Raw genomic sequence first — 20373 nt, forward strand, 5'->3', positions numbered from 1 at the left:
CAGCCTGCTGGCCCAGCTGCAGGAGGGAGGCCCAGACCCTTCTTTGACTGCACTGCCACTTCCCTGACAGCGCCTAGAGCAGCACATCCAGTGTGGTGCCAGCTTGTCCTTCCCCTTGGTGGCATGAAGAGCTGGGAAGGATGCCCAGGTTGCATGCCAGCCTGCCTTGCCTCCTCCTGCAGCAGTACATCCCTGGTAGGGTCTGTGCTTTGCAGGGCAAAACTGTCCTGGGAAGCAAAGCTGATGCTGTTTTCATGCTGCAATTAGCCTGCTTGCATTGGTGTGGCATTGTCCCAAATAAACAGAGGGGGAGGAGGAGGCAGGAAAGTGCTCAGGCTGTGAAGGCTCAGTGCTGTGGTGAGCTCCCCTTGCCCCACGGTGATGCTTAGCCTCTCTAAGTTCTTCTCTGGGCTTGTTTCATTAAGCTCTTGGGATCGTGCTCACTCTGACTGGGCTGAAGTCAACCCTTGGTGGCAGGAGGGTGACTGACACCCTGCACCACTTCCCTAGCAACACTGGGGCTAAGCACTGACTCCCTGTAAGTCAGCAGGCTGCCCGTGTGCTCACAGGATGCTGGAGGGTCCTGGAAGGCCCTATAGACCTCCCGTGCTTCCTGTGCCTTACTGGGTCTCCCCCTGGGGGGCTGAGACGGCCGTGGAGGCAGAGGGGCAGCCCTGCTTCAGCCCTGCAGTGCGCCAGGAGCTGCAGGGTGGAGCAGGCTGGGCCGGGCTGGGTGACCGCTCCCAGACACACTGTGATGTCCCTCTGTCCCACACCCTGCCGTCCTCTCCTGTCCCCGGCTCTGCCTGAGCGTGCAGGGAGGGCTGTCTGCGCCGGGACTTGTGCTGGGGGTGGGAATTGCTGAAGCACAGCAGCCCCTGTGGAATCCTGGCCATCTCTGGCAGTCGGTCGGTGACAAAGGGACAGGTCAGCCTTGGTGCGGGGCTGTCACACATCGCAGGGCTGGGAAAAGCCTGGGGGCACCACCCTGGGCAGGGGGGCAGATGCGATGGTTTTGGGACAGGGGTGGGCAGGAGAAGCAGGTGACAGGAGAGAGGAGCATGGAGACAGACGGACGGACGGACGGACGGATGGATGACGGTCCTGTGCGGGGGGACAGTGACCCACAGTGGCTGCTGGCAGCTCAGCAGTTTCCCCCGGGCACATGGCATCCTCACTGCCCACGTTCCCTCTGCCCAGGCAGTCCCTCTGAAGACACGCAGGTGTCCAGACCCCTGGAATGGCCCGTGGGGATCTCTGGCTCTGGGGAGGCTGCAGCCCTTGCTCCAGGGGGGAGGTATGAGCTGGGGCAGCAGCAGGTGCCAGCAGCCTGCCGTGGGTGTGTAACGTGGGGCAAGAGAGAAATAAATGTGGTGCAGGGGGGGAAAATACAAGGAAAGGAGGAAGGGATAGGGAAGCATGAAAGGATGGTACCCAATTCCCTGCCCTTGCCGTGTGGAGACAACAGAGGAGGAGAGACCCATTGCTCCAGGAGAGCTGTGCCAGCTCCCAGCAGAAACACAGGACTGGGCACAGAAATGCTGGCACCTGCCAGCCCGTGGCTGCAGGAGCATCAGGGCCAAAGACATCCATCACCTGATGGGCAGCCTGGCTCAGCCAGCGACCACAGGGAGTACCACACACTGGAGCAGGGCTGAAATGGGGGACAGGAGTGGTACAGGCAGAGAGGAAAAGGCAAGAAGGAAAGCAACAGAAGTGCCAGGGAGGAGGAGGGGAGCTGAAGGCATGTCACAGGCTTAAAACGTTCACCTTGATGGGCTGTGACAGGTTTAATTTGCAGAGTACAATCATTAAAGTGATGGATGGGAGGCGTTCATCTCGCTCCTGCTGCACTCAGGCCCACCGTGGCTGCAGGAGGGTTTGTTTTGTTGCTGTTATTTATGAGATTGTTTCTGGAGGAGCCAGGCACTCGTCCAGGGCTAGGGGGACAAAGGAGGGGACACAACTGATGCTGGAAGAGTTAGAGTGCTGATTTACAGCTGGGCTGCTTAGCGGGATGACTCATTTGTAAACACTGACAAATGCCATTAGAGCTGCATCTCCTTCCTGCCTCTGCCGGGCACCCTCCCTGTTGATGCAGCCAGCCCCACTCTCCCCCACAGAGCTCCCTGTGCGCCCTGGAGGCACTATCTGTCCCTCCCCACCGGAAAAATGAAGGTCCTGTCTCCTTGAGGGTCATGCAGGGCACTGGGAAGATGTAGGACAGTCCCTAGGATGGTGCTGGTGGTGCCCCATGAGAATGACACCTGATGGACTCACGCAGCCAGGGCTTCCCACCCTCTGTGCCTTTGCTGGTCTTGGCCCCATAACTACTTTTGGCAATGATAACAACTTGTTACTTGTGTCACCAATGCTTCAAGGAGCTTAGGGTGACCTGGCCCCATTAAGGTGTCCCTCGATCCCTATGAAAGCGCTCTCCAGCCTGATGCACCTGTGACCCCTTGCCATCCAGCAATCCCCCCACTGTCCCCACTCATATATCCGATGCCTCCACGGACTTCACGGCTCCTCTTTGCTGGCTCAGCTTTATGCTGCCGCCCCCCCGTACTCATCCTCAACACCCCTTGCCCCACGCTCTCTCCTGCATCCCTGCATCCCTCCCTCTTCCCCCCGCCCTCCTCCATCTCCTTGCCCCTGAACGTCCCATCTGTCCTTGATCTCTGTCTCCTCCCTGCACCCCTGAGAACCCCTCACGGCCTCCTTCCCCGCTCGGTGCTCTCGGACTCCCCCGGGCTCTGCCCGTGCCCTCTCCCTGCCCCGTTCCCGTTCCCGCTCCCCGTCCCCGCGCGTCCCTCCGCCGCCCCCTGGCGGCCGCCGCTGCCCGCGCGGATTGACCCGAGCCGGCCGCCGTCGTCGCTCCGGGAGCCGCTGCAACCGCGTCCGGTCTCCATGGCAACGCGGGCCGGCCCGCACGGCGCTGAGCGGCCGCCACCGGCACCGGCACCGGCAGCGAGGTGCCCCGGGCTCCCGGTGCTCTAGGGAGCCGGGCTGGGATCGAGGGAGCCGGCCTGGCCCGGGGGCGGTGGTGACTCGGGGCCCAGGCTTCTGCTCCGCTCCGGGGGCAAGCGGGATCATGCTGGAGCGGGCCGTGCCCCAGGGAGCTGGGCAGGCGCTCGCTGTGGGGAGCGGGGGCCCGTCACACTCATCCACACGGGGCTCAGAGGGCCAGGCCAGGCTGCCGGGCACAGCTGTGCTCTGTGGGCCGGTAGTGGGCAGGGCTGTGCTGCCCAGCGCCAGAGAGAGCCCCTCCGCAGGGGCTGGGCTGTGTCCCATAGGCCATGGGGACAGCCGTGCGCTCTGGAGAGGGCTGCACTGGGGACACGGCGGGGGCTGGGGACACGGCGGGGGTTGGGGACACAGCTGCGAGCTGGGGACACAGCGGGGGCTGGGGACACGGCGGGGGTTGGGGACACAGCTGCGAGCTGGGGACACAGCGGGAGCTGGGGACACGGCGGGGGTTGGGGACACAGCTGCGAGCTGGGGACACAGCGGGGGCTGCTCCCGGCGGGGAGGGGGCTCAGCGCCACCAGCAGCCTGAGCAGGGCCATCGGTCGCTGGGAGTGCCCGGCTCTTGGCAGCAAAGGGTTTGTGGGTGCAGGAGCAGCACGTGTGAGGACTTTTCCCTCTTGTTTCTCAGATGCTTGCTGAGGTGCACGAGGAGCCCCAAAACTCTGACTCTTTTTGGAAGAGTGGCCATGACAGGAAGGTGAGCGGAGGAGCAAAGAGAACTACTGACTTGGGTGGATTGTCTGGCAGGCAGGGAGAGGAAAAACATAAAAACTGCCCTTCATCACACTTTTTAGTATCTCCTCCCTCTGCTGTTTGGGCTGTGGCCAGGAGGTGTCCTCCCTGGACCCCGGAGCAGGGCTTTTGCAGCCTCCTGGAGTTTTGCCGCGGGGTGGCTCCTCTCATCCGCTGCCACAGTCAGAAACCCTCAGCGTAGAGAAAGGGCTGTTTGTTTGAGTGATTTCTCCTCCCTTCCTCCCAAACTGCTACTCCCTAAGGTGTCTCCAAGAGAGGCAAAGAAGAAGAAAGTCATATTCTGGGGCATTGAGGTGCCTGAAACACTGAGTTGGCATGACTGGAAAGTTGGAAAAGAGGTGATCAAACACCTGACCTTGAAAAATGTTCACAGGAAAGCCCAGAAGCTGAGTTACAGGTGCGTGGGAAGTTTGTTTGTCCTTTGTACTCCTCATGCTCTCTCTGCATCCTCACTCCTCCTGCTGTATCAGTCACATCTGCACCTTTTCTCAGCTTCACCTTCCCTCTCTCCCCTTGAGTGCTGTGCTGGAGACAATGGGTGCACCCTTACGTAGCAGGACAGAAACCTGCTAATTCAGAAACACAGGCCTTGTTCCTGGCAGAAGTCTGTTAAATGAAATGCCTTGTTTTAAATTCTGTTTTGCTGATACTTCTGTCTGTGAGGCATTTCCAGTCTAGTGAGATTTTAATTGTGGATGTATGCCAGCCAGTCACTAGTGTGACCTAAAACCATTGCTCCCGGAGTCCCTCTGGGTGCTGAGCCATTCCAGCAGTCCCTGTGACTCTCCCTGCTCTGAAACTCAAATGTGGCTGCCCTATGTGTTTTGCTCATATTGCCTGTCCCGAAAACATAAAACATTGTTCAAGGAAGGGGTAGGTACTTCGAACTGGGAGTAGGTTTTCAGGACACCTGGGTTCTGTCCCTCTCTACTATTTTGCTGCCAGAGTACCCTTGGGGTCCAGTGTGTAAAGTGCTTCTAAATTGTGGGGTCTGGAGTTGTTGGTTATTTATTCTCTTTTCTGCTAACTGAAGCTGCCCACCCTCAGACAAAAATCTCTTGTTTTGGTTTTGTTGCCTAGAGCTCCTTCCACGCCATTCTTCCTCACTGTTTTCCCGCAGCCGATCACTCTGAACCCCGGGATGTCTGTGAGGCTGCCCGTCGTTTTCCGGCCCAGTGAAAAGGTAAAGCAGCAACATCACAGCTGCCCTCAGGGCTCAGGCTGCATTCTGGGGGACAGCAGTGAGCCTCTGCCTCTCTTGTCCTTTCTGATTTGTTCTCACTTGAGTGCATGAGTCCTTGGGGAAATTCCAGCATAGAAGGTGTGGGCAGAATGGCCTTCCTGATCTCACCATATCTTCATTACCTGAGGGAACCCTAATCCCTGACTTCTCTGCAGAGTTTGCTGGTAGTTATGAGAGGAATCCTCACAAAAAGTATTATTCCCAGTTTTTCATGTACTACTTCTGCCTTTCCACTCAGTAGGATAGAGTGCTTAAACAGTCCACACCTGGTTTGATCCCAAGGAAACACATCTGGGTGGTTTTAGTGCAGAACCTTGGGTTGAGAGGCTCACTTTCTGCCTTCCCAAAGGAGATGCCAAAGCCTCCACATTCAAGGGCTACCTGTTTTCTAAGGGATATATCAGGGGCCACCCTTCTTTTGGATGGAGGGTGTTTCTGTAAGCTTTATTTTAAACAGCAATGGTTCTTTTTATCCAGACCCTTTTCTTATTTTTCAGGTTGTTTGTAGTGTCTGTCTTGGCTCTGAGTGTTGATCTCTGGCTCTTGTCGATAGCTGTGTGTCTTTGATGTGTACCTCTGTCCTAGCCATAGAGCATGGTCATTGGACAGATTCCCAGTACTCTGCTCTCTTAGTATCATGATTTTCTGATGACTGTTCAGTGTTCCCTTTATGAAATAAGCTGCTGGCCTTGTTCCACTTTCAGTGAATAGTTTGTCTGCAGCACATCAATTGCTAAAACAGGAGGCTTGCCTTTCTTAGAGAGAGCAAGGACTGTGTGTGCTGCAGCGTCCAAGGTCTCTCCTTACCTGTATAAGTGTTACTCAGGAGGATGACAAATGGGAAGCATAGAAAACACATATCTTTCAATTCCTTCTATCTTGGCTTGTTAGCAGATGTCCTGAGGCTATTTCTACACAGTGCTGTCAATGCTGCATCTTTAAGTTGTGTGTTATCTGCTTGGATCTCTAGCTGAAAAAGCATTTAATCAAAGATTGAAACTTCTGTGCTCATGGAGCTCAAAGAAAAGCTGTACATGCTTCAGTTCAGCTGAATTGGGATCTTGAAAATACTGAAAGAAATCCATCTGCCTTGGAACAAACCGGGTGAAACTAATGTGGCCTTCAACTGCTCTTCATGGGAGTATTTGTCTGTTCCCTGATAGAGGAGTATGCCTGAGTACCTTCCACACTGCCTGCCCTTTCTGAGTGATTCATATGCTCTCTGTCCTGCACAGAGGCCTCCACTGGTGCCTCTGTTGCCAACATTTTTTCCCCAACACTTGCAGTGGAAAAAGGTGACAGGTATTCATGGTCGGAGCTGCAGCACCTGCGAGGGGGAATCCATCTAACTGCTGTCTCCCTTTGCTTTTCTGTGCAGAGGGACTATGAAGACAACATCCTCTTTATGAAAGCTGAGGGTGAGTTCTCTGTTAGCCTGCAGGCTCTGCTTCCACGCTGCTGTCTGTCCATGCCAGCTGCTGTCCAGTTGCCTGTCTGTGCTACCCTCAGTGCTACGGAGGCAGCATTTACTGTCTGCAATGTTGGGTGAGTGAGAGGTGCCTAAGCAGACACTCCTGCTGTTTTCTCAGGTATCTTGCCACTTTCTTGGACTCTCCAGTGAATGTAGCTCATTCCAGTGGTTATTGGTTCTGTTGGCTGCCTTAACGACAGGCAACTCTGCCTTCCCTAAGGTCTTGGCAGAGAAGGCAGCAGAATGGTAGTACTACAGGTCATTGTGGGCACATCTTGGCATCTCACATCTGTTTGTTGCCAGCATATGCTGAGAACTATTCGTGCACAGGAACTAGGTGGGGACAAGCACAGAACATCCCACATTCACTGGAGAGGCCTGGGCTTCTGTTTAACCAAAGGCAACCTGCCCAGCATGAACAGGGAGAGATGAGCTACCAGCTGGAAACATTTTAGTCATTTAGGAGCAAGGATGCTCCCAGTTGCCAAAGTTTGTCCTATTTTAATGAGGAAGGACAGTACTGTAGAAAGGAATGCAGTGAAGTTCCCAGGCAAGGAGGTGTACTTCCAGCCAAGTGATTCCAACCATTTCAGGTGTTTCAGTCTCCTCTTGAAGAAATAATTTGCTACACATGATAGACCCAGGATGTTGGAGGATAAGGATGGTAACACATAGCTTAGACCAATAAAATAGAAAAAGCTGATGGCATATCATGTTCTTTGCAGAAATCAAACAGGCAAAGGGGGTTCTGGAAAATTGAATAAGGTATTGGGGAAATGGCTCAATCCTCTTTTGTCACCTGAGCATATCACAGAGAAAAATTAGTAATTTAAATTGAGTAGCTGCAAATTTAGATACAAGAAAAGCAAATATTTAATTGTGGAACTGGTTTGCTTGCTATCACCTTATGGTCATTAATAAAGTTCTTAGCTGTAATAACTAAGATTCTTTAAAGTGTGAACAGAGCAGAGACTAGAGACAAATTTCTTCACAGCATCACATATTTGTCCAGCTGCATTTGGGATTCTTCCATTCAGCACTGGTTGCTTCACATCCTAACTGAATAACCTATTGAGAAAGGCCCACCCTATGCATGATTGCACAGGCAGCAAGTGATCCATTGATCTGCTAAAAATGTATCTCCATTTCCTAGTGATCTCCTTTGCATCTTTGACTGGGAGACATCAAGTCCTTTCTTCATGATTCCTGAGAGTGGCACACTGAACCCAGGTGCTAAGTGCTTGGTCAAGGTGATCTTCAAGCCCGAGGTGGCTGGGGTGCATTATGCAACAGCAACCTGCTGGTTTGGAGGTGAAGAGAAACAGAAGAGGACAATCATGCTAAAAGCCCTGGGTGAGTCTTTCTTGCATTTAACACTCAAAGAAATGTGTATTACCCCTAACTCTGGAATAGCATTCCACAAGGGTACATGGAGGGCCTGCATTCTGAAGCTCTGCCACACTCGGCTCAACCCAGTGATGAGCAAGTGAAGCCCACAGTTTGAAAGTGGCCCGTGGAATTCTCTAGTGTACTTTTGCCAATTTGGAAATGTTATCTGAAGAGACAGAGGGTCCAATATGCCCTGTGGCATGTTTTGGCCAAAACAGCATTTCTAAGGCCTGTTTGAGTTGACAGAGGGGAAGAAATGAGAGGAATTCACTGAAAAAAGCCTCCACAAACTCCTAGCTTTGTCTGCACTCAATGTCTCCTGTCTGTCCCTCCTAGACAGAGAAGCAGAGGGAAATTTCTAAAGCTTTCTGGATGCAAGCTAAAATAAGCAATGATTTCATTAGCAAGTCCATGCCTGAAGTGACTTGGATGGCCACTGACAAACACAAAAATGTGGTTCTGAGTTAAGTAAATTAGGTCTAGAAGGGAATTTATTCGGTTCAAAACAGGGCCAACTTTGAAGGTAGAGCTAACTTCAGAGTTATCTGAGGTTCTTCAGACCTTGTCCAGTTGAGTGTTGAATATTCAAGAGTAGAGGTTCCACCTGTCTTTCCTAATCCAGTATACTATTCTCTTTAATAGCCAAATACCCCTGCCTGTGTGTGAACGTGACAGGAAAGAAGCCTGGAAAGTTTCAAGATGTCCTGTGTTTTGGATCAGTACCAGTGGGGACAACTGTGGAGAAGTCTGTGGAAATCTTCAACATGTCTGTGGTATGGGGAGAGGGAGATTGACTTCTTGTGGAGAAGCTGGCAAGCTGGCACATTTCCCTGGGATATTTGATCTTGTCTATCTCCCTTAATGCTGTGAAAATAACCTAAGTGTGAGTGTGAATGAAGCAGAGGTGATGAGCCTTCCCCTGCCAGCCATGCCATTCACCCTTGCCTCCCAGCTACAGTGCTAGCAACTTAGCCATTTGCAGCATGGTATTGCAGTTTCCCCCTGCTTCCCTTCTGTGCTTGGTCCAGATCACCATGTCCTTTGCACCCTGCAGCTCTCCTGCCCACCCTGGACAAATCCATCAATCCTGTGTGGCAGTTGTGGCAGTCTCAAATTGCTGTGTGTGTGTCCCAGGCAACTGATGGATCTTCCACTGCCCTCTGTGGAATGCAGCCCAGTGAATTGTTCAAAAAGTCAGATAGATTTGAGTACCTTGTTACCTGTGCCAGCTCAGCCCTTCCCAGCCTCTGAAGTGATGGATGTACTCAGAGGCTACTGACATAGATGACAGCAGTGCTGACTCCTCCACAGGCCCTGCAGCTTGGGAGTGGAAAAGATGCACTCATTTTTGTACTGTTATCATTCACACTGCAGGGGTGCTCAGCATTACCAGGCAAGGTTCAGGACAGTTTTTTTAAGGGTCTTGAGTAAGGTGTCAGAGCACCAGCTTTGGTTTTTTTGGGGGGAAAGAAGACCCATAAACAAGGTGGAACTGTGGATAGAGGGAAAAAAGTTACCTGCCTGCATGTTCCCTGGTCACAGCAGTCATTTATGTCACAGCAGCTATTCTGGCCCCTAGGGACACCTTGAGCCATCTTTCCACCTACCAGGAGGGACACTCCAGTCCCAGAGATCACAGGGAGTTTTGCTGCAGCCTGATGATTTCTGAGCATGTTGAGGGAGCTTGAGTTGCTTGAGTTGCCACCCATTCTCCATCAGAACAAAATGGCAGAGGTTTGCTGCACAGTGGTTCTGTGGAGCCTTTGGTGTTCTTGGTGGTGTTCAGCGCTGCTGAAAACTGCAGTTCTTACCTGATTAGTGTCCTTCATTCAGAGCTCATGTTGGCTCCTTTGTTAACCTGTTTCTTTTCTACTTGTAGGTTGATGCACCATATACAATAGAAAGAGCAGAAGACCCTCTGCTTTGTGGTTATGTTTTCTCCTGTAATGCATCCAGTGATGTTGTCCCTGCCAAAGGGAAGCTGCTCTTGTGCATACGGTTTCAACCCCAAGTAGTAGGAGAGCACAGTACTGACTATTTCACTATCACATCTGCTGGATGCCACTTGAAGACTGTTCTGAAAGTGGTTGGCTCATGTAAAGGTACCAAAGCCTTTCTCATTTCTCCCTGTCAGCTTCTCTGGAGGGAAAAGGTTAGTGCTTGGGGAAGGGCTTGAAGTTATCATAGCCTGAAGTCACAGACTAACCTCCTACTGGGATCTGGCTGTCCCTGGTGTACTGTTTGGGATTTATACTTGCTTGACTGTTTTAAGTGAATGTCCAACTGTTTGCTAGGACCAGTAGGTTTGCTGAAGAGTTTAATCTGTTTGGGAATATCAGTTAAGTGCAGCAGTGTCTTGTGACATGTTGAAAGAAACAGCTATGACAGGTCCAGGATCTTACCTTGCATGTTGTGCTAGGTCCTTCAGTGTCCCTGCACCAGCATTCTGTGAGCTTTGACTGGATCAATCTTGGAGAAAGTTTGATGCGGACACTGAAAATCAGCAACACGTCCGATGTCCCGGCCTATTATCAGTTTGATATTGATTGCAAGGGGAGTGTCTTCTCCTTGGATCGCCCCAGTGGAGTCTTGGAGGGCTCAACAACACTGACACTGAAGGTGATCTTTCGACCTACCCACCCCATGACCTACCACCGCAGAGTCGCGTGCCTCGTCCACCACCAGGTATGGGAGGCAAAGGGTACTTTCATTGCTGTAATACTTTAGAGGCATCTTCAGTGCAATCCAACAGAACTGGCCTGTCTCAGTAGACCCTGCAAATCTCTTCCCACTGCATTTTCATTGATAGCTGTCATAGAATCATTAAGATTGGAAAAGACCTCTACGATCATTGAGTCCAACCATTGACCTAGCACTGCCAGGTATACCACTAACCATGTCCCCAAGTGCCACATCTGTATGTCTTTTAAATACCTCCAGGGATGATGATTCAACTACATCCCTGGGCAGTCTGGGGTGACAACCATTTTGGTGAACAAATTTTTCCCATTATCCAATCTAACCACTGCCCAAACACAACTTGAGGTCATTTCTTCTTGTCCTATCACTTCTTACCTGGGAGAGGAGACCAGCCCCCACATAGCTACACCCTCCTTTCAGGTAGTTGTAGAGAGCAATAAAATTCCCCCTGAGCCTTTTTTTCCCCAGGCTAAACAGCCCCAACTCCCTCTGCCATTCCTCATAAGACTTGTGCTCCAGATCCCTCACCAGCTTCATTGCCCTTCTCTGGACATGCTTCAGCTCCTCATTGTTGTTCTTGTACTGAGGGGCACAAAACTAAACACAGTAAAGACACAGTCTCACAGTTGCTGAGTACAGGGGGACAATCAGTGCCCTGGTCCTGCTTGCCACACTGTTTTTGGTACAAGCCAGGATGCCCTTGACCTTCTTGGCCTCCCAGGCACACACTGGCTCATGTTCAGCTGTTGTCAGCCATCACCCACAGGTGCTTTTCTGATGAGCAGCTTTCCAATCACTCTGCCCCAAGCTTGTAATGCTGCCTGGGGTTATTGTGACCCAAGTGCAGGACCTGGGCTCTTGTTAAGCAGAATCCCCATGGTGCAGGTTGCTATGAGCAATAGGGTGTGGACAGTCAGTAATGCCTGCAGATAGGGTGAGGTGCATCCTCTGTGGCTCTTGTCTGTTTAGGTCTCTCTCCTAACTTTAGCTGCATGGCTGTGCACTGAGTGCCTTCAATTTTAACTTCAGTTTTGAGAAAGTTCTTGTCTCACATTGAGACATAAAGTAAATGGCAGTTGAAAACTGCAGATACTAAGCCTTTCCCAGCATGGTTTTGGAAGTGAGATACTGGTATGGTGAAACTCTCAAAGCAATCACAGGACAGTTTATTTCTTATTATCCTGTCTTGTGTTTTCCCAGGAACCCCTGTATGTGGACTTTTTTGGTACCTGCCATTCGGACACAGCCAAGCCACCCACCCTTCAGAAAAGACACCTCTCCTGGTACCGAACCAACATGGTGAGGGGACTGACCTTCTACCCCCCTGATATCCTGAGTGAAATGCTGAAGAACGAGAAGTTGCAGATGGATGAAAAGGGAGCCCTCATGCTGCCCCCTGAGGTATGAGCTGCCCTCCCTGGAATCTAAGACACTTTCAGCTCTTCTCTATAAATGCTGGGTATCTATTGTATAGAAGTCATATCTAGAAGGGCTTGCAAGTGCCAGACTGATTTCTTTAGTATTTCTGCTGTTGATGTTCCCAGTACACACCAACACTATCTTTGTCAGCTGGCTTTTACCCAGCTTCTTTCTGGCTTTAACTCAATCATGGGGCCATTTTTGCTTCCTCTTTAGTCTCAGATTGTGGCTTACAAACAGAAGCCTCCTTGAAGCCTAGACTTTGAGCTGTCCTAGGAACTCTTGCTGAAGTGCACCTTGCTGAAGTGCCCTCTTGCTCATGAAGGCAATCAGCACCTGGTGTCTCCCACAGGCACACTTTCCCTACTCACAGTGAGGTATTTCCATCCTGTAGGTTTCTGAGGACCAGCCACCCAAGGAATACTTTGAACCCAATGCCATGGCTGAATATTTCGACAATGGTGAAAACAGCGACCTGGCCTTGTTTCCTGCTCATGTTAGTGTCAGCCCCAGGGAGTATGATTTTGGATGCTGCATGCCACCACAAAAATCTCTTTCTCTCTATGTGACCAACCACACCAAAGGAAGTATCATGGTTGCCTGGACTCCAAACCATGACAGTGCCTTCCACGTGCACCCTGAAATCTGTGACGTGGCACCACTGAAGTCTTCAACCTTCCATGTCTTTTGCAGGCCCACTCAGGTCAACAGTCTTTATGCAGCAGAGCTGGAAGGCTTTGCTGTTTATAAGGTTAGTAGGAATTACTAAGACTAGAGATGACCTAGCAAGCAACTTTTTGCAGAATAAAGTATTTCAGGGGAGTTAAAATTCAGTTTAAACCCTTTAAAACTAGCACCTCTATTAACTCTTTTGGCCGCTGCTTTGATACACTCTTGGGTTAAAGTTTCTTTTTCACCTGTGTCCTGGCAGAGAAATGACAGAACAAGTCACAGCTCATGCATCTGCACAGCCACACTTGCTCTTACCCTTAAGAAACATGAAGCATGGTACACCTCACTGAAGGAGGAATTACTATGAATTACTGCACTATGAGTGTAGATGTGAGCCTGCACAAGAATGGTTATTGTGGCCTGGGTGGTGGGCAAGAACTTGGTCTTTGTGTCTGGCCCTCCACAAGTAAAGCTGCTGAGGGCACTGTCTCTCTTCTCCCAAGTGACATGGGATTCATGTTACACGAGTCTGCAGTTACAGGAGATTTAGCACCCAGAAATATCCTGGTAAGTGAAACTTAGCATTTGCCATCTGTTTCTCATCTGGCACTGGTCAGTCCTTCTTCCCTGAAAATGTCAATTCCTTAGCCCCAGGGCTTTTATTGAACAAGCAGCTGCGTTAGGTAGTATGTGCACTTGGTCTCTTCCAACTCAGATTAATCTGTGATTCCGTGAAGGCACCTTGCCACACTCCCTTCCTGCACACACTGTGTTGTCCCTTGTGTGTCTGCAGGTGATGAGACACTACAACAACATTGAGAATGATGCCACCATCTGTCCGTCGTGGTGCCTGACTGTGAGGCTGAGAGCACACACATATGAAGAAAACCAGGAGCACATCATTCCACAATACATCCTGGATGTCCCCAAAGTGCGTAACTGATTGACGTTTGGATCTTTGCAGAGACACTCAATCTTCTGAATTCTTTACTTTGTCTCCCATTGCACTGAGATGTGTCTTTGGTGGTTTCTGATGGTGTGGAGGCTCCTGCTGTGATACAATAGTATGCTGTTTCTCCTGCATTAGCTTCCCAACCTCCACCATGTCAGCTGTACTAACCATCTCAGTAGTTCTGAGAGAAAAGCTGTTGGGATCACCTTATATTCTGTTTAGGTGGACATAGGCACTAACAAAGAGAGCCCAGGAGCCTCAAAAACTGCATGCACTTGGGCAAACAGAATCCTCATGAAAGAGAACTGGTTATAAGATAGAGGGGAAGGTTCTCTCTCTCTCTTCCTGCTGTTTCTGTAGCACAGTAAGGTGTTTTTCCTATGAGGTTAAGGGAGATCTGATCCTAAGACATAAGAATAGTCTAGAGAACCTCTTATGAAATCTCTTCAGCTAATCTAGGCCATGCAGCCTTTATTTGATGTGCATGAAGTGGAGCAAATTCCAGCCTGCTGGAATTCTTCACCCAGGATGTCACTATCCATGCAGAAACTGCGGGCACCAGCAAGCAGCTCGCTTTCTGGATGGGCATGATGGAAAATAGGTTCACCAGTCCTGTGAGCCCATGAGGACCACTATGGCAAGAGAAAAGACCATCCTTTGTGTACCCTTAGGTGGTTTAATTTCTTTCCTTGAAAAGAAGCAGTTAGAAAGTTCTCCATAGACTCAGGATAGTGCTTATTGGAACCTGGAATTTAATATAGGGAAAACTTTTTATTTAAGCTGGTTTTTAAACCCAGTGAAAGCAACCCTTTTTGTTTGTCTCCACCAGACTTTTCCTCCTGTGGTTTGTGACACCGATACCTACCGCAGCATGCTGTTGTCCAACACGAGCACCTCTTTGATAACCTTCAGTGTGAATCACACTGAAGACTGTCCCTCTGTTTTGGTCAAGCCCAGCTTAGGACATGTCATTCCAGGAGGCCACCAGATTTTCCTTCTCTCCACTCACCCAGTTACGACAGTCTTGCAGCAGCATGTCCTGTCTTTGGAGCTGAACTCTTATCCTGCATACACCAAGGTAAGGAGAGGGAAGTGGAAGATGGTGAGCAAAGTTTTGTTCCCTTGTAGTCTTCCCTTTTCACAGTGACTTGCACTGGGATGCTTATTACATCTCCTAATGGTTAGTTTAGATTTTTCTCTTTGGAAATAGGAATGAAAGAATATTTTCAAAATTTAATATGGAGTCAACATTGCAGAAAAAAGGCCTTTGTGGTGCCAAACATCCTGTACCCCTTGTTCCTTGCATTTCCATCTCTTGGAATAAATACACTGTATTATGCTAAGGGCCTGACTTGACAGCACAGCCTAAAGCCCTTCCCCTCCTTATTAAGATCCAGATTTTTCTTGCTTCTCTCTCAGAAGGAGCAACATCTTTGTAAGGTTCCTCCAGAGGTAGCTGAGACTTCTAGCCAATGTCTGTTACTTTTTCTCTTAATTCCACAGGAGATTGTTCTCCAGAGTTGTGGACAGTCCCTTCTTTTGCTCTTAGAAGGTGATGGAATTCTCTACTTCAAGCCTCTCCAGATCGGGACCTCCTCTACTCGAATGTACACCATTAAAAACTGCACAAGGCTACCCATGGTTTTCACATGGAGGATCCGTCAGTCAGACAGGAAGATCCTGTCTGTCAGCCCCACTGCAGGGGTCCTCCAGCCCTATGAAGCCATGGTAAGTTCAAATTCTACCAAAGTTGTAGTTTGCTCTCTACAACACAACCTCAGCCTGGCTTTGAATCTCTGGATATTCATTCCCAGTGTGAATCTTTGATGCAGATGGAGGTGGTGCATCTGTAGAGAACTAGGTTAGCTACAATGGAGGAAGGGACTGTGCATTAAATGCAATTGCTGAGGTGTTTGGGTTTATTTCTGGACTGGAGCTCCTGTGGGCACTCTTCCCTCTTGTGATTGCAGGCTCAGGCATGGACTTTTAGTCCTGACAACGAAACCAAGTATGTGCTGCGAGCTGTGGTGTTTGTGAAGTGGAAAAGCCCAGGGCCCGTGTCTCCCACAGATGTCCATTATGTCTTACGGGTCATTGGAGAAGGGGCACTGGGCACCCTCAGGGTAAGGAACAGGGGCCCACTGAGTACTAGTAGGGGGGACCAGGGTGGGATGGGGGTCTTGGACTTTCCCTTTTCCCTGTACTGGAGGCAGCCAATAAGGATTCACAGCAAAATTCCCAGACATTGTTTTCAGTGTAAATGACAGTACTCATTCTAGTGGCCTAATGGCAACATGTTGTAAATGTCCTGCCAGTTCAAATACAACCTTAACAAATCCTCTGGGATTGCTCTGTTCCAGACTAAACCAAGGAAGCCATTTGGCTCCTTGGGAATCACGGTTCTCTCCTCTCATTCTGTCTGTTCTCCTTCTCCATTTGTTTTGCTGTTAGCCTGATTTCTAGGTGTAGTGGACCTTTTAAAGTGGTATAGCCAGTACACCTCCATGTGGCTTTCCTCCTGTTATCTGCAGGTCTGTGCAGCCACTTTAATTTTTAGTCAGGTTTCTTAATAAACCAGAGATAAATAAAGTAATACTTTGAAAGTCATTGCCCAATGTCAGTCACGTTGATTGAGGGGTGATAATGTCTTCGAGGTACATAGTCATTATAAATTGTATGTGAGTGCACAGCTAGCCAAAAGAGAGAGGCGCTCTTTAAGCCGTCACAAAAGGGCCAGCAAAAATCTCTCAGCCTTGACCCAAGTGCAACTGGCCAGCTAGTGTTCTCACAGCCCTGAATATGCTACACCCTACCCCGCAGACAGCCTAAAAAACAGTAGGAGAAAGCATTTGAAGGAGGGATTGAGTCCCTCACAGACCTTTTCCACATTTTATAGTGCTCCAACTACCCGAAAGGAGTTTGTAGCAAAGTGGGTGTTGGTCTCTTCTCCTGAGTAATAAGCAATAAGGCAAGAGTAAATGACTTAAAATTGCACCAGGGGAGGTTTGGATTGGATGCTTGGAAAAATTTCTTCGGGAAAGGGATTGTCACTCATTGGAATGGGCTGCCCAATGAAGTGGTTGAGTCATCATTCTTGGAAGTATTTAAAAGACGTGTACTCAGGGACATGGTTTAGTGGTGGCATTGACAGTGTCAATTGTTGGACTCAATGATCTTAGAGATCTTTTCTAGCCTTAACAATTCTATCTCCCAGGGCATCCCAGGTCCTACACAACGCTGGGAGTCCTTTGCACTGCACTGTATGTGCCATGTGCCAAGGGATCAGCATGTGATGAGATAAGTGGTGGCTACACACAACCACTATGCTTGACATGTTAAAGTGACCTCAGCATGGTGGGTTTGTATTCCAGGCAGAAAACGACTATCTGGACCTTGGAAATGTTCTAGTTGGTGATCAAAAAAGCTACAGCATTGTACTGCTAAATGATGGGATCTGTACTCTGAATTACATCCTCAGTGTGGAGCAACTCTTCACAGGGCCTCATGACCCTGAGGAGGTCTACGGCGATCTACTGGGTACTGTAAAGGAATTAACATGGGACAGCACCTTAGTTTTGCCCTCTTTTCTCCAAAACCAATCTAGAATTAACTTGGAGGTTGGACTGCTTACTGGTTGGCTTGCACTGATTCTCTCAAACCTTAAGTTGACTGCCCCTTTGTATAGGACGTGACTTTTCTATCTTGCTGGGAAAAAGCATAATCCAGAGTCTGACAATTGAAGTTAGACCAATCTGGACCTTGAAATAAGATACAATTTCCCAGCAGAGGAGGAAGTTAAATAAAGGACCTTACCAGAAGAAATGTTGGAGCTCAGCTCTTAGCTGCCTATCTAGAGGACCTCCAGTTGGGAAGTTCCCTGCTCTTTGCTGGCCAGAGGCAATCTGGATACTCCCAGTAAGCTGCCTACAGTTCTATTCTGGGAATCTCAAGTTCAGCACTTGAAGCTAATACTAACTATTAGGCAAGGGGTGGCAGTGGCTAGGGTGCAGGTAGACTTAGTGATCTGTGCCACAACATGTGTGGTGTAAGAGACAGTAATACCAAGAGCTCATACCACCTCTTGTATCCTACAGCTCTAGAGCTGGAACATTCCAGAGGAACAATTCCTGCAAGATCAAAAGCTTCTGTTGGAATAAAAGTAAGGCCAGCCCGTCGGCTGCAATACACCTGGAAAATCAGATATGATATTTGGGCACCCAGAGGTGAGATGGATGTTTTGGGGTGTTCAGAGATGGGGGACAGTGTTTGTAAGAGACTGGCAAGACAAGGAGTTTTCAGCTTGGAAGGTGAAAAATGCAATGTCATTTGAATGAAAGGGGAACACAAGATATAAATAACTGTTCATGATTTTTCAGTGTGAAAACAAGGGGCACTTCATAAAATGTTTGGACTGTAGGTTTAAATAAAAAAAAAGCATTTCTCGCATAGTGCAAAACTAAATTGTGTAAATGCACTGTTGAAAAGGACCACATTCATAGTCTTTTGGTGATGTCTAAATGCAGAAGTCAAGGTACAACAAGAAGTCAGTGGTTTAGGGGTTTTGAGAAGCTGCCAAACAAAAGACTGTACAATGCCCATTCTTTCGTTGTTCTTGGTAGGGCCTCTTTCCTCTTTGCTGCAGCCAAAATGACCCAGGCAGCAGCCCCTTAATGGTACATGAGTACTTTTTTGGTGTTTCTTTCTCTCCCAAGCTGCAGATCTTTCAAGTGCTAAAGAGACGGATGATTTCCTGTGCCGCATTGTAGCAACAGGCGTCTACCCAACTTTGCGTATCACAGACGCTTGTACAACAGGGACTGCCAGACGTAACAGCAAGATGCACATCTGGAAGCTCTTCTCCTTGGACACACTGAATGAATACTTGGAGAGAGACCCAACTCCTGGCGAGCTCACCTACAAAGTCCCCACAAGGCACAGGTGAGATGAGGAAGTGGCTCAGTGGATCTTTGAGTCCCTTGCATGAGCCAGACAAAGATGCTGTGGCTTATTGGCATGTGTTGTAGCTCCTTGCTGTGTGGCACCCTGTTTTTCCATTCTAACTGCTGCAGGCAGTTGCTCACTTCCACTTCTCTGCTTATGCTCCCTTGAAAGGAGCCACAGAAACAGAGAATTATTTAATTGCAATAACCTCCAAAAGTCTCGGATGTAGCCTCTTGCTCAAAGCAGGGACATATAGATCAGGTTGCCCAGGACCTTATTCAGTTCAGTGCTGAATATCTCTGAGAATGGAGAACCCACAGCTTGTCTGAGCTCCTGTTTAACCATTTCTGTGGTGAAAACCCTTTCCTTAGTATCTCATCAGAATATCTTGTATTGAAACTTGTGCAGTTGCCATCCCGACCCATCGCTTCATAAGGCTGAACAAATCCAGGTCCTTTTGTCCATCCTTGTAATCATAGAATGGTTTGGATTGGAAGGGACCTTAAAGATCATCTCATTCCAACCTTCTGCCATGGCCAGGGATGCCTTCCACTAGACCAACTTGCTCAGAGCCCCATCCAGCTTGGCCAATGTGCTCCAGCTCTCAGCCATTTTAGTGGCCCTCCATTGGGCCTGCTCCAGTATGTCAGTGACTTCCTTATACCGAGGAGCTAAAGAGAGACTTCAGCCTAAGCAGGACTCTCCTATGTCACTCACTTTCATTAGACATACATAAAAGATTTTGAAAAGAAAATCAGGTCTGCCTTATGCCCAGTGTCCTTTTTCTCAAAAGGGTCAAGAACATAAGGTAAGACAAGAATTATAAGGAAGACAGCCAGTGTGGAATGACCTTTCCCCTGTCATGCCCTGATGACCCTTCCTCCTGTTTCAGTTTAATATCTTCTTTCTCTCCTGTGACCAGCACATGCTTGATCCCTCCAGTGTATACCCCTCTCCTGCTGGATTTTGACTTTGGGTCTGCCCCAGTAGGCTCACAGCCTACCAGTGTGATGCTTCTGCTGGAGAACAAGGGTGTGGTACCTGTGGACTGGTAAGCAGTGCTCACTGGAGCTCAGCCTTCTTTTTGGGGGCCTGGAAGTGCTCAAAGGGCTGTGAGAAATTTGCAGATTAATAGGGTGGGTTTTGTAGGTACAGCTGCAGCTGAGATCTGTTGATGACTCTACCTGGGAAAGCAATCAGGGAGATCCAGATCAGACCTGATGAAATGTGATGTGGCCACCAGATGGGCTAAGCCCATTTGGATTGAATATGTGACCATAGCCTTGGGGAAGTTGCATATCCTCGTTGCTGACCAGCTGATTGGTTCCCTAGGGCCTTCTTGTTTCCTTATGATCAGAAGATGGACATAGAGCGATGGGCAGAAAATGTTGACTTTACGCCCCAGGAGCTGCACCAGATGAGGATTCAGGATAACCAGCTCTTCAGTGTTTCCCCAAAGTCAGGAACACTTCTTCCAGGGCAGGAGGAATCTGTCCACCTCTCACACAGGTGATGACAAGCCCTGTTCTTCAGAGCTTCATGCTGTGTGCCAGAACAACACATACCATCAGTCCCCTGAGTTTACATGCCAGATTTTCCTTCCTCATCATATATTCCTCAGCAGAGGCTGGGCAAGTAAAAAGTTCCTGAACATGTCCAGTTTCTGAACCCCACAGAGCTTGTCTTCCTCAGGAGAATGTTTTAATGTCCTTTAACACTGCAGAGCAAAAGGCATTTAGTGTGACATGCTGGGGACACTGGTCTGCCTTGACCTGACAGTTGAGGAGATGAACAAGATGCTGC

General features: G+C 49.3%; 1 protein-coding gene across 2 annotated transcripts in view; it reads left to right on the top strand.

Moving 5' to 3' along the window:
* The first annotated feature begins 2927 nt into the window (after positions 1-2927).
* The window catches only part of CFAP65 (cilia and flagella associated protein 65), a 32007-nt gene continuing 14561 nt past the window's right edge, over positions 2928-20373 (top strand). The window contains exons 1-20 of one of the 2 annotated variants that reach the window (XM_030952417.1): positions 2928-2975; positions 3659-3727; positions 4026-4180; positions 4864-4966; positions 6405-6571; positions 7651-7850; positions 8529-8659; positions 9766-9988; positions 10306-10571; positions 11787-11987; positions 12400-12756; positions 13471-13608; positions 14459-14707; positions 15133-15357; positions 15600-15752; positions 17001-17166; positions 17724-17852; positions 18342-18567; positions 19493-19621; positions 19903-20079. In XM_030952417.1, coding sequence (XP_030808277.1) covers positions 3659-3727; positions 4026-4180; positions 4864-4966; positions 6405-6571; positions 7651-7850; positions 8529-8659; positions 9766-9988; positions 10306-10571; positions 11787-11987; positions 12400-12756; positions 13471-13608; positions 14459-14707; positions 15133-15357; positions 15600-15752; positions 17001-17166; positions 17724-17852; positions 18342-18567; positions 19493-19621; positions 19903-20079 — 3464 coding nt within the window. In that variant the 5' untranslated portion in view covers positions 2928-2975. Of the gene's footprint in view, positions 2976-3658; positions 3728-4025; positions 4181-4863; positions 4967-6404; positions 6572-7650; positions 7851-8528; positions 8660-9765; positions 9989-10305; positions 10572-11786; positions 11988-12399; positions 12757-13470; positions 13609-14458; positions 14708-15132; positions 15358-15599; positions 15753-17000; positions 17167-17723; positions 17853-18341; positions 18568-19492; positions 19622-19902; positions 20080-20373 lie in introns of those variants that run through there. The other variant, XM_030952418.1, reaches the window with a different exon arrangement.

Source organism: Camarhynchus parvulus, chromosome 7, assembly GCF_901933205.1.
Source record: "Camarhynchus parvulus chromosome 7, STF_HiC, whole genome shotgun sequence".
In the NCBI taxonomy this organism is placed as follows: domain Eukaryota; kingdom Metazoa; phylum Chordata; class Aves; order Passeriformes; family Thraupidae; genus Camarhynchus; species Camarhynchus parvulus.